General features: G+C 42.3%; 1 protein-coding gene across 4 annotated transcripts in view; it reads left to right on the plus strand.

The window, feature by feature from the left end:
- Positions 1–1051: 1051 nt before the first annotated feature.
- MTHFS (methenyltetrahydrofolate synthetase) overlaps positions 1052–12168 on the plus strand; it is a 57919-nt gene continuing 46802 nt past the window's right edge. Inside the window, exons 1-3 of one of the 4 annotated variants that reach the window (XM_053594588.1) lie at positions 1069–1312; positions 1710–1871; positions 8956–9217. In XM_053594588.1, the coding sequence (XP_053450563.1) occupies positions 9010–9217 (208 nt within the window). In that variant the 5' untranslated portion in view covers positions 1069–1312; positions 1710–1871; positions 8956–9009. Of the gene's footprint in view, positions 1313–1355; positions 1872–8955; positions 9218–12168 lie in introns of those variants that run through there. The other 3 variants (XM_053594585.1, XM_053594589.1, XM_053594587.1) reach the window with 3 other exon arrangements.

The following is a 12168-nucleotide window of genomic DNA, read 5'->3' on the forward strand; positions in this document are numbered from 1 at the left end:
TCTCCATTTTCTCACCATCTGTTTCTGAAAAGCTTTTACAGTAGCAGGAAGTGCCAGTTATTATACAGTGACAATACTGTTCCCCTCTGGGCCAGTAATAAACAGAGCACATCCCGATCTAGGACCACACCTTGCATTAATAACCTTCTACCCCAACACCAATGAACCCACCAAAACTTAAAGTGAGGAATGTCCTGAGCAGAAAATAGGAGTCTTTCCCCTTTAACTAGTGGGAGCCAAGTTCCCAACTCAGCATGACCTTACCGCAATTTGCTGCTGAACATTACCATCAAAAGTAGAACCCATATTAAGATGGTAGTCTTGTAAGACTGATAATGGAGCGGAAAAATTTCCATCATTTAGTGACCTGGTAGCACCCAACATCCTGGGCATTACCTTTCTGTTACCACTGCCTACATTATTCAGTTCAGTAACATGCTGTGCAGGTTTGTAGCCCAGGAGCAACAGGCAGTGCCATATAGCACAGGTGTGTAGTAGAGCACAGCATCTAGGTTGTGTGATGTCTTCACAAGGACAGACTCCAGCATGTCTCAGAACGTATCCCCCTATCCGGTGGTTAAGAGTGCATGACTTGGGCGGCGCCTGTGGCTCAGGGAGTAGGGCACCGGCCCCACATACCGAGGGTGGCGGGTCAAACCCCGCCCCGGCCAAACTGCAACAAAAAATAGGCGGGTGCTGTGGCAGGCGCCTGTAGTCCCAGCTACTCGCGAGGCTGAGGCAAGAGAATCACCTAAGCCCAGGAGGTTGCTGTGAGCTGTGACTCCACTGCACTCTACCGAGGGCGACAAAATAAGGCTCTGTCTCCAAAAAAAAAAAAAAGAGTGCATGACTTATACGGCCTGCCTTTCTTTTTCGTTCTAAGCCTGTAGGGCAGGCGACCTATCAGTGAGTATTATGGGCTGCCTTACCAAGAGCCACTCGGACACACACGCCTGCACTGCGCCACTCGCTCCCATCTGCTGCGGGAGGGGCGGGACCAGCCCGCACAGGCCGCGGGAAGGCGGACCCAGAGGGCCGGGGGCGTGGCGGGGCGTGTCGCGGGCTCCACAAGCGGGAAGCTGGGGGCTCTCTGAGTTCGGCCCGACCCCCTGCTCCCCAGGTCGGCGAATAGGCAGGCAGCGGCCAGGAGCCAGGGCGAGGTCAAGGGCGGGATCGGTCTTCGTTCGGGCGAGAGATGGCGGCGGCAGCTGTGAGGGGCGCCAAGCGGAGCCTGCGGGCTGAGCTGAAACAGCGTCTGCGAGCCATAAGTGCCGAGGAGCGGCTCCGCCAATCCCATCTACTGACCCAGAAGGTGCGAGACCGCCGGTAGCCGAAACCACAGTCGACCGATGCTAGTTGAATTCCCTGCGGCTCGGGATTGAGAATCCGCGCAGGCGCAGGGCTAGGCCCCCAGCGCGCGCACGTCTTTCTTGTCTGCGCGCACGTCTCCCCGGCGCGCGTGCCGTTGTGCTGGCTTCCGGCACAGCGGAGGGCGGCGGGGACCAGAGTTACCGCGCCGAGGAGGGAGAGGGCGGGTGGGCTTGGCCGGCTCCTCCCTGTGGAGCTTGAGGGCTCTGCAGTGGAGATAATGGATACACTGAGGGGAGAGCAGGGTGAAGACAGAAAGTTCTGGTAGGGGAGGTGAATGGGACGCCTGAGCGCCAGGGTTCCCTCACTGAGTCTCAGGAATGACAGTTCTTTCCTATCAGTAAAATGACCGGAGAAAAAATCCAGTTAATTCAGGCAAGGAAAGGTGGCGATGCCAGAGGACAGAAGACAAACGTCGACTGCACCTCACTAAGCACGTGGAGGGCTGGGACAGTGTCTCACTCAGGAGCTTCAGGACCTGGCATTTTCCATACACAGAGTAGGTGAGCATTAAATGCTTTTCTGAATTAATGAAGGGAAGAAGCGATCGCCATGTACAGGCTTCCCAGGAGGTAGGAAGCAGAAGGGAGAAATAGGATGATGGGGGGGGGGGCTCCCCGTTTGTTGAAGACCTCGGTTTTGTCTTGCGAAGTATTTCCAGCCTGTTAATGTCAGTTTCCCTATCAATAAAATGGCAGCCACAGCCTATCGTGAAGACTTGTTCTAAAGATGTTCAGGGGACCACTTCTTCGTTGGACACCAGAGGAAAAAGATTATATGCCCCAATATTAGTAAAAGTAAGACTAATGATCTGCCAGTAACCCACTGGTATCTGGAAGTACCAGTGGATGTTTGGACACTTGTCCTGTTGAATTAGATACACCATAAAACTTTTAAGATTATTCTTAGTTATTCTATTATACATTAATTTATCAAATTCAGGTTCCTATGGGTTACAGGAGTAAAGCAAATACCCTGATTTCACCCCTTTGTATATATACAAGATGCATTTTTTTTTGGAGACAGTCTCACTTTGTCACCCTGGGTAGAGTGCTGTAGCATCACAGCTCACAGCAACCTCCAACTCCTGGGCTTAAGCGATTCTCTTGTTTCAGCCTCTGAAGTAGCTGGGGCTACAGTTGCCCGCCACAACAATGCCCAGATATTTGTAGAAATAACTTTTCGCCCTGGCTCAAGCTGGTCTGGAACTGTGAGCTCAGGCAGTCTACCCGCCTTGGCCTTCCAAGTGCTGTATTACAGGTTGAGCCTCCACGTCTGGCCTCAGATGCATTTTTTTGTTTTAGGTGAAGGGAAAGATGGGATATTTAGGCAACAGAGAGTGGAATACATTTTGAAATGGGCTTTGGAACTACACAGATATGGATTTAATATGGCTCCTTTTTTTTTTTTTTTCTTCAGAGACAAGGTCTTTTGTCTCCCAGGCTGGAGTGGCAGTGGTGTGATTGCTCACTAAAACGTCTTTCTTCTGATGGTTCTTTTGCCTCAATCTCAGGTAGCTGCCACCATGTCCTGCTAATTTTTTCATAAAAAAAAATAATTTGTGGAGACAAGGTCTTGCTATGTTGTTGCCCAGGCTGGTCTTGAACTCCTGGCTCAAGTGGTCCTCCTGCCTCAGCCTCCCAAACTGGGAAAGCCACCCTAGTGGCCTCTATTGTTTTTTAGTTGTGTATGACTTTAGGCAAGTCTCTGTATTTTTCTGAACCTCTCCTTCCTTATCTATAGAAAGGATAATATCCTGGTAGGCCTATTGTGAGAATTAAAGAGATGTGTAAAGGAACGTATTAGTGCTTTTTACATATTTTTGGTATGTCCTTAAGGAGTAGTATATTGGCAGCATTTGGATGAGTTGTGATAAAAAAAAAAAATACATACGGAGACCCATAGGAGGCTGTTGTGATAATTCAGGTGAGAGGTAATAAAGATGAAAAAGCGCTTGAGCAATGAAGATGGTGGGTGGGGAGAGAGTATTGTGCGATTGTGCAGTGAGAATCAGCAGGATTTGGTAAGTGATTGGGTAGAGGTTGAGAATGTTTGAAGGGAAGGGGCGTCACCTCTAATTCCAAAGTTTAGAGCTTGGGATAATGGTTAGCATTATTGGCATAAGGAATGTAGGAGTTGGAACAGATTTTGGAGGGGCATGGGGAAAATAAAGACGAATTCAGTTCAAATTCTTTGTCCATAGAAAGTTAGAATTCATAAACTCCAGGGATAGTGGGATTACAGGAATAGTAAAAAAAGGATTATAGGAATAGTGATTACAAAGAGGCAGAATTGCTGACAGCAATAGAATGACAACGACAGCTGGCATCAAAGGAGGAGAGAAAAATTGGAATGATTTTCCTCATTAATAACTACAGTTTTACCCCACACAAACAAATGCATAACACACAGGTGTATATTTTACAACTGTTATCATATACAATGTATTTTAATATTTTCTTTTTGAGTTCATTTAAAAATGTTGATTGTAACTCACCTCTGGTTTTAAGACCAATTTATCATGATCCAAAACACCGGGATACTGTCACTAGAACAGTGTTTTTCCATAGTGAATGCTCAGTAAAGACAATAAATGATGTCTTTCATTAAAAAGGCATATTCTTATTGGCATAGTACCTTTTATGACTTAGAAATTTATTAGACAAGTAATGTAGGTAAAGAAATTAAGCTGTATGTCATATCTTGACTCCCTAAATAATTAAGGTGAATGAATTAGTGCCCCTTTGTTTTCTGCTTCATCTGCCAGTTGCTGACATCTGTATTTTATACTTGCATTGTCAAGTCTTATAATTTTTAAACTTTGTTCTGGAACTATAATGAGTCTACTGAGCAGTGTTTGTGGCTGATTCCCAAATTTGAAATCCAAGAAAATAGTATTTCAATTTTTTGGTTACATCAGTAGTACACATTGTAGAACCAAGTTATATGATTGAATATGTAAGAAAGAATATATAATTTTATGCCACCACATACAGGGGAGTATTTCAAATGTCAATACCAAGTATTTTCACTTTTACCTTCCTGTTGCTCAAAATCATGGCATGTTTTACTTTATTACTGTTTGGAGCAATTTTCTAATTTAGTTTTGCATTTTTTCCAACAGCTTTTGATTATCCCCATTTTTCTTTTTTCGCAAAAACAAAACAAAACAAAAAAAAACAGAAAAAGCATTCCTTTATCTTATCAATAGATTCTTTTTGATTTTGTTAAATCTACTTTCTTTTTAAGAGCACCTCAGCCCCCTGTCCCATCTACTCTGATTGTCATACTCTGAGGGCTGTGTCGTAAGTCAATTTCTTCCTCTTTCATAGATTCTTTTCCCCTCCTGTCTTATTAGAGTGTATCTTCAATTTTTTTTTCTTTTTAGAAAATATCTGTGGGGGTGGGTATACTTTTAAATGAATTATACAATAGAAAATATTTTGCCCTGATACTTGACTGATAGCTCCAATTTCAAATTATTTTTTTCAGGTTCTGCTCAGTACCCATAGCCCTCATTCAATATGGAGAATAAGGTTTTTATTTATCTATTTGTATGTCTTTGATTATTTCTTTTCCTTTGTGCCTTTCTGGAGTTATTGTTAATCAATTAGTAAAAATCCCTGATGATATTCTGTGTCTCTTAACTTTTTCCCCTCATTTTCCGTATTTTTGTCCATTTCTTCTATTCTAAGGCTTTCTCCTAAATTGTTTTAATTTTTCTAATCACAGTTTTAATTTCTAAGGATTATTTCTTAATCCTCTGATTGCTTCCTTTCTGTAGCACTCTATTGTTTGATAGGTGCAATTATCTTCTTGAGTTATCTGAGAATATGAATTTCAGAACAGTTCTCTGATTATCTCAGTTTCTGTGTTCCTGCTGGGTCATCTTTTTCCCTGCTCATGCTTTTTTAAATCCTTCTATGGTAAACTCCCAGTTATTTGGAACTCAAGAAACCAGTGCATGACCTGGCCCCCTCCAAAATGTCACCCCCCCCACCAAAAAAATCAGAATTTAAGCTTGGTGTGCAATGTGGTTAATACGCCCACTCTTCCCACATCATTCCTGAGGCTCCCCTTGTGGAGAGTGGGCTGTGAGACTGGCAGGGCCCTCACAGCTTGGGGAACATTCAGAGAAGGAACCCCAAATTGCTTCTTCTCCATTCCCCAAACAGCCCTATTCCTTTCTTCCTGCTCCCTCTGCCAGAAGTCGCTTAGCCCTTTCTTTGTCTAGTATACTATGCAGAGATCCTTGAGATCTCTCCCTTCTTTCGCCTTGTCATATGCTAACAAAGTTAAATAGTAACCACTAAGTCACAAGTCTTCCTTTGTTTTGTTAACTATGCTGCGATCCTTGTGCTCTTTCCCTTCTTGCTTCTTGTCATGTGTTAGCGAAGTTGAGTGGAAACCATTAACAAGATGATTTGTCTTTGTTAAAGTCATTTACATTTTCCTGTTGTACTATAAGACTAAAACTATGTCTTTTGTTTATGCTATTTCCCCTTATTGTCTATGCTACTTCCCCCTGGACAACCCTGTACAGATACTATAAAATAAAGCTGATTTTGTGCTTTGGGGCTGGCTGTAGCCATCAGCTCAGTCAGTTCTCGAGATACCATCCTTTGTTTCTATCTCTTCTCTTATGCTGTATTTTCCTCAGTCCCCAAATTCCACTCTGGTTCGCTCCCCTTCCCCACGCGGGTTCACGACATCTCATGTGTTTTCTGTTAACAGTTTTAAGTGTTAATGTATCTTACTTGAAGTTAAAAAAATATGGTAGTTGAGAGGTTAAGGTCCCAAAGACGAAAAATTATTCCTACATGAGAATGAAAGGAAATCAGAGTCCCGGTACTGTGTGGTCAATGTGGTTTTTATTCCACCTGGGTGCCCGTGGGATGAAATCCACATGTGGGCGACGGTGGATGGGTATTTAAAGGGTCAGAGAGGCAGGGATTGGTACATTCATTACTTCCTGGGTGGAACATGCTCTCGATTCTTCCTGGGCAGGTCAGTTCTGCCTGGGCAAGTTGAGCTGTAGCTGAGCAGCAAGGGCACCAGCCACATACACTGGGGCTGGCCCTCCAAACAACAGTAAGAACTACAACAACAACAACAACAACAAAATAGCTGGGCGTTGTGGCAGGTGCCTATAGTCCCAGCTACTTGGGAGGCTGAGGCAAGAGAATCATTTAAGCCCAAGAGTTGGAGCTTGCTGTGAGCTGTGATGCCACTGTACTCTACTGAGGGTGACATAGTGAGACCCTGTCTCAACAAAAAAAAGGAAAGTGTGTTAAATACCATTTAACTAAAATTGTACACTGCATTTCCAAAGCTGTAGTAAAACTGTTGTTATAGTGAGTGAACTTTGCCTTTTGTCAATTTGCTTTTAATTAGTGTATTTTAATATTAATATCAAGTCAATATAGAGTGTATGGTATGGTATGGTTAGTATGGGGTATAGAATTAGTTAGGCCTATTAATAACTCAAGCAACCAGAAATTGCATTTATTTGGAATCTATCAATCTCCATGGGTTCCAGACAATGGGAAGATTACTATATGTTGTATTTTGGCTTTCCAAAATATTTGATGATCCTTTATTGTCTATATATATTTATGAATGAAGGCATGGTAAGCTGTGGGGGGTTTCCTCTGCCTTTAATAGTTGCTTTGAAATTCCAAGGGAGGAATGGATTCTGCCTCATCGGTATCCTTGGTCTCTGAGTGTTGTGGTCTGCTGCTCTTTTACCTATAAATACTGACTGATCACTATCTTACATAAATTAGTCAGATCTCTGTTGTCTTGTTCTCAGTGCCATAATTGATTTTCTTTTTTGGGTAAATGAGATTTGCGGGTGTATGCACAGTCTCACACTGAATTTTAATAGATGTTTATTACTGCTTATTCAGCTCTTGATTTTCTGTGTTCTGCTTTAAAGAGTGCAAAAAAGATGCTTCAGAGAATCGTGTAAGCCCAAGAGTTAGAGGTTGCTGTGAGCCATGTGACGCCACGGCGCTCTACCCGAGGGTGGTACAGTGAGACTCTGTCTCTACAAAAAAAAAAAAAAAAAAAAGATGCTTCACTTTTTTTTTTTTTTTTTCTGTTTTGGCCGAGGATGGGTTTGAACCTGCCACCTCCGGCATATGGGGCCAGCACCCTACTCCTTTGAGCCACAGGCGCCGCCCAATGCTTCACTTTCTTATATAATACTTGGATACCAAAAGCCCCAGGCTTGCCCGAGGGTCTGGGTTTTGTATTTCTTTTCTTTGCCCACTTCAGGCCTCTTAACAGGCCTGGAGTTTTCTCGTAACTTCAGAAAGCAAAAGTTAACTTCTTCTAGCATTGGTTTGATGTGTTCTATCTAAGATAATTTTTGTGTTTCCCTTTTTATTAGGAATAACTTGACTTTCTGTACCTGTATCTTTCTGCCAGTCATATTTATGAGCTGATTTGTGTGTGTGTGTGTGTGTTCTTAGAGAATAGGGAAGAACAGAAAAGGAAGGTGAAAAAAAATAAGCTAAGGGCTAACTTCTGAGTCTGGATAAGTCATGAGACTGTTGACTTTTCTTTGGTAAGCAAAGCTCTGTCTCCTGCTGCCTGGGGAATAATTCAGCTGAAATGGTTTCTTTCACCAGAATTCCCCGTCCCCTCCATCTTTGTGACCATTTTAAATGTTTATTTAAACAGAAGAATTTTAGGAAAAAGGATGGGTGATGACAGAGCTAAGAGGCTAAGAACGTTATATTCACTGCCTCAGGGAGTTTATGGACTGGTTAGGGACACTACATTTAGGGCTCATGAAACAAATAGTGATTGACTCATAGCAATACACAATTGTTAGGTTGTGTATTAACTTTAAATGGTTCCGCACAAGTTAGGAAAAGTTAGAGCTTGAGTTGGGTTTTAAATGGGTAGAATTTAGGAGGAGAGAAGCCTGGCAATCTAAGGTGTGGAGAAGTTTGTGGGAGCGAAGATTCAGAGATAAAGCAAAGAGGCAAGTAAGATGACTGAAGACTACTAAAATGAGTAGGTGGGATCAAGCCTGGAATTCTCAAGATAGGTGGTCCCCACCATGATTTTATTTTATTTATTTATTTTTTTTTTTGTAGAGACAGAGTCTCACTTTATTGCCCTCAGTAGAGTGCCGTGGCCTCACACAGCTCACAGCAACCTCCAACTCCTGGGCTTAAGCGATTCTCCTGCCTCAGCCTCCCGAGCAGCTGGGACCACAGGCGCCCACCACAACGCCCGGCTATTTTTTGGTTGCAGTTTGGCCGGGGCCGGGTTTGAACCCGCCACCCTCGGCATATGGGGCCGGCGCCCTACCGACTGAGCCACAGGCGCCGCCCCCCACCATGATTTTATAATGAATGGGCCTGCCAGAGACAGCTGAAGGGATCAGAGAAGTCAGTATGGTTCTGAGCTAAAAGCTAGATTTCAGGATGCAGCACTTTTTTTTTTGGTAGTTAAAGAAGTTGGAGAATGTTGACAGAGAAAAGAGAACTAAAAGAGAAACTGCTAAGAGGAGTTGCTCATTTTTAAAAGGTGTAATCTTGGAAAATATAATTGCCACCATTTCCCATTTAGGTGATTGCCCACAGTCACTATCAAAAGTCCAAAAGAATTTCCATCTTTTTGAGCATGCAAGATGAAATTGAGACAGAAGAGATTATCAGGGACATTTTCCAACAAGGCAAAACCTGCTTTATCCCTCGGTACCAGTTCCAGAGCAATCACATGGATATGGTGAAATTAGCATCACCTGAAGAAATTTCTTCACTTCCCAAAACATCCTGGAATATTCATCAGCCTGGTGAGGGTGATGTTCGGGAGGAGGCCTTGTCTACAGGTGAGTGTTCTGGTATTAGAATTGACATCTGAGGATGTTGTTAAACAGATAAGTTGTTCGATCTCTGATCCACTTGTTAGGTTTTGGTCAGTAGGAGTAGTGTTTCCTACAGGGATGAATTACATTCTAAGACACCCATGCTATCCTGCCTTGGGGTGTGATGCTTTCTGTAAGCTGTCAAGTGTAAACCAACACAGTTAAGATATCATAGTGTTGTTGACTTCTCACACTCCTGCCCTGACCTTGTGAGTTGAGTTATACATTTTTCCTGAGTATTTTAATTATTTTCAATACACCAGTTTTGGTCTGTTTGCTAATGAGTGTACTATTATTAATGGCAGTGAGCAGTTGTATCTCTAGTTCAGATCTGACAGTTGCCCCCTGGATATCTTTGTTTGGATGTCACACGTACATCTTATACGCAACGTATTCCAGACCGAGTGGTGTCCCCTCAACCCCAACTACCCTGTGTTTATCTCAGTGCGTGGACCAGTGAGTAGCCTCTTGACCATGCTAGAAATCTTTAGGTCATCCTTGGCTCTTTTCTTTCTGTCATGCCCATGTGTAGTTTCTTGCTGAGTCCTGATGATTTTACTTATTGCATATTTATTGTATATGTCTACTTGTCTCCAGCTTACTGCTACTACTGCAGTCCAAGCTGCCATCTCCTCTTGCCTGCACACCATAATGGCTCCTAACTGTTCTTCCTGTCCATGTCTTGCATCTTCTTTTTCCCCTCAATCCATTATCTTATGGTAATTGAAACATGATTTCTAAATCATGTGCTCTTCAGGGACATCTGCTTGCCCTTCAATTGAAGTGAACACTCCTTCACATGCTCTTCCTGATTCTGGTCCTCCTCCTTTCCATTTTCACATCTTTCCACCCACCTGCTTCATCTTAAGTTCCAGCCACTCTGAATATGTTTCCCAACTCTGTTTTACTCTTTCTACTACTTGATCTTTATACATGCTATTTTCTAGCCAACAGCTGCTTGGGAAATTTTTATCATTATTAAGCAGTCAAAGAGAAGAAAGTAAAATGAACTAAGGGTACCATTTTTTAATATAAAATATCAAACCTGTTGAGAGGTATATATTTTTTACTAAGACTTATGTGATTGTAAAGAAGCCTCAGCACAACTTTATGCAGGCTTCTTCTAGTTTCTGCCTTTTCCAATTTAACACCATAACCTGTAACATCAGTGTGACTGCTGGCTGTGGTAGCACGTATACTAAAATCAGTATGATAGAGTGGAAGGGGCAGGGTCAAGGAATCATAGTAGTAGAGGGAGTATCTACTTTGCCGCTTTCACTTCTCTTGTAGTATCCAATCCTGGGCTTTGGTGGAGTTCAGGCACCAGAAGTACATTCTGGCTGGCTGTATGTCAACAGCTCCTCTGATGCTTGTCTCTAGCAGGCCTGGTAATTGAAATTCTGCCTGGTCTCCACTAGTAACCAGTTCCTCTAGAGCAGTGCTTTTCTTTTTGTTTTTCTTTCTTTCTTTTTTTTTTTTTTGCAGTTTTTGGCCAGGGCTGTGTTTGAACCTGCCACCTCTGGCATACGGGGCCGGTGCTCTACTCCTTTGAGCTACAAGTGCCACCCTAGAACAGTGATTTTCAACTGGTGTGCCACAGCACACTGGTATGCAGTGAGAGGTGTGCCACAATAATTTTTAAAGATCATTAATTAAATTATTTTCAAAAGAAGTTCAAAGCACAGTGAATATATTCTTTTTTTACTCTTCTTTTTGATCAACATAATTTAAGTGTGCTGGGGGAAGTTTATGGGTTCAAGTGTGCCATGAGATAAAAAAAAAGTTGCAAAACACTGCTCTAGAGGCAGCCCATTCCTTTAGAAACAGCTACGCCTGTTTCAGAGTGTCTTCCTTAGGTTGAGCTAAAATGTGTCACTTTGAAAGTCTGTGGAATTTGTTCTGGTTCTATTCAAGTACAGCAGTGGAAAGAGTAAGGAAGAAGCACGATCTTTCTTCTTAGTCGCACTTCCTGGTTAGGATAAACTCACTCCAAGTAAATGAACTAAATTATTTATGTATGGTTTTTAGAACATCATTTGGCACATACAAGCTGTTCAATAAATGGAAACTATTATTAATTTTAAGCAAGAAAGGCAGAATTATTTGTTATAAGATAAACTCATTGCTAGCCAAGTATTTAACATTTTGATAATTTTACAGCAGATATTTTAAAATACCTATTTTATATCTGGAAAGTTAAGATCCTGACTTAAAGGATCTTAAAGGATCTCTCACCTGGCTGGGGAGACAGAAAATGTATGTGTGTAAAAAGAATATCCCAACCTGTAGTGTATGTCAAATGTAAACCTCAAATGAAAAGATAGTGAATATTGAAAACAGAAATTTAGGGGCTAGTTCTCCCCCTAAATTTTTATCTCTTCCATAGTATTTATTCCTGCTACAGTTGTGGTACCAGTGACTTTCCCCCTTATGTGTTTTTCTTTGTAGAAGCTCGAGATCTGGATTGCAAAGTAGTCGGGGATTATACCTGTAGTTTGTCGAAACTTAAGTCTGTGGGGCTGATGGAAATGTTTGAGTGGGCGGTCTCTGCTGTTTGTTATTGTGTAGCATCGCACTCTGCACTGTGGATTTCTACTTGCATCAGCAGTTTAGAATGTGGCAATTTCAGTACTAAAGCATAAATCTAGCTTCACAGTGTTTGGGATAACCTGATCAGATCTCAGATTGTCCTTGGTTTAGCCTTTGAAGTCTGTTTAGCTTTCTGGTTAGCTTACGTTGTCATAGCTTACAAAAGAATGAACTTTGGTGTCCTCAGCTGCAATTATAAGCTCCTAAGTAAAAATTTCAGATGGGTTATTCATATATTATGTGTACAGCAAAGAGACAAATTAGTAGGTGAAATAGAGGGTCTATTTCTTTACTAAATTTATCCTCAAAGTGAGGGCTGCTTGGGC

The sequence above is a fragment of the Nycticebus coucang genome, chromosome 6 (assembly GCF_027406575.1).
Source record: "Nycticebus coucang isolate mNycCou1 chromosome 6, mNycCou1.pri, whole genome shotgun sequence".
Taxonomy (NCBI): Eukaryota; Metazoa; Chordata; class Mammalia; order Primates; family Lorisidae; genus Nycticebus; species Nycticebus coucang.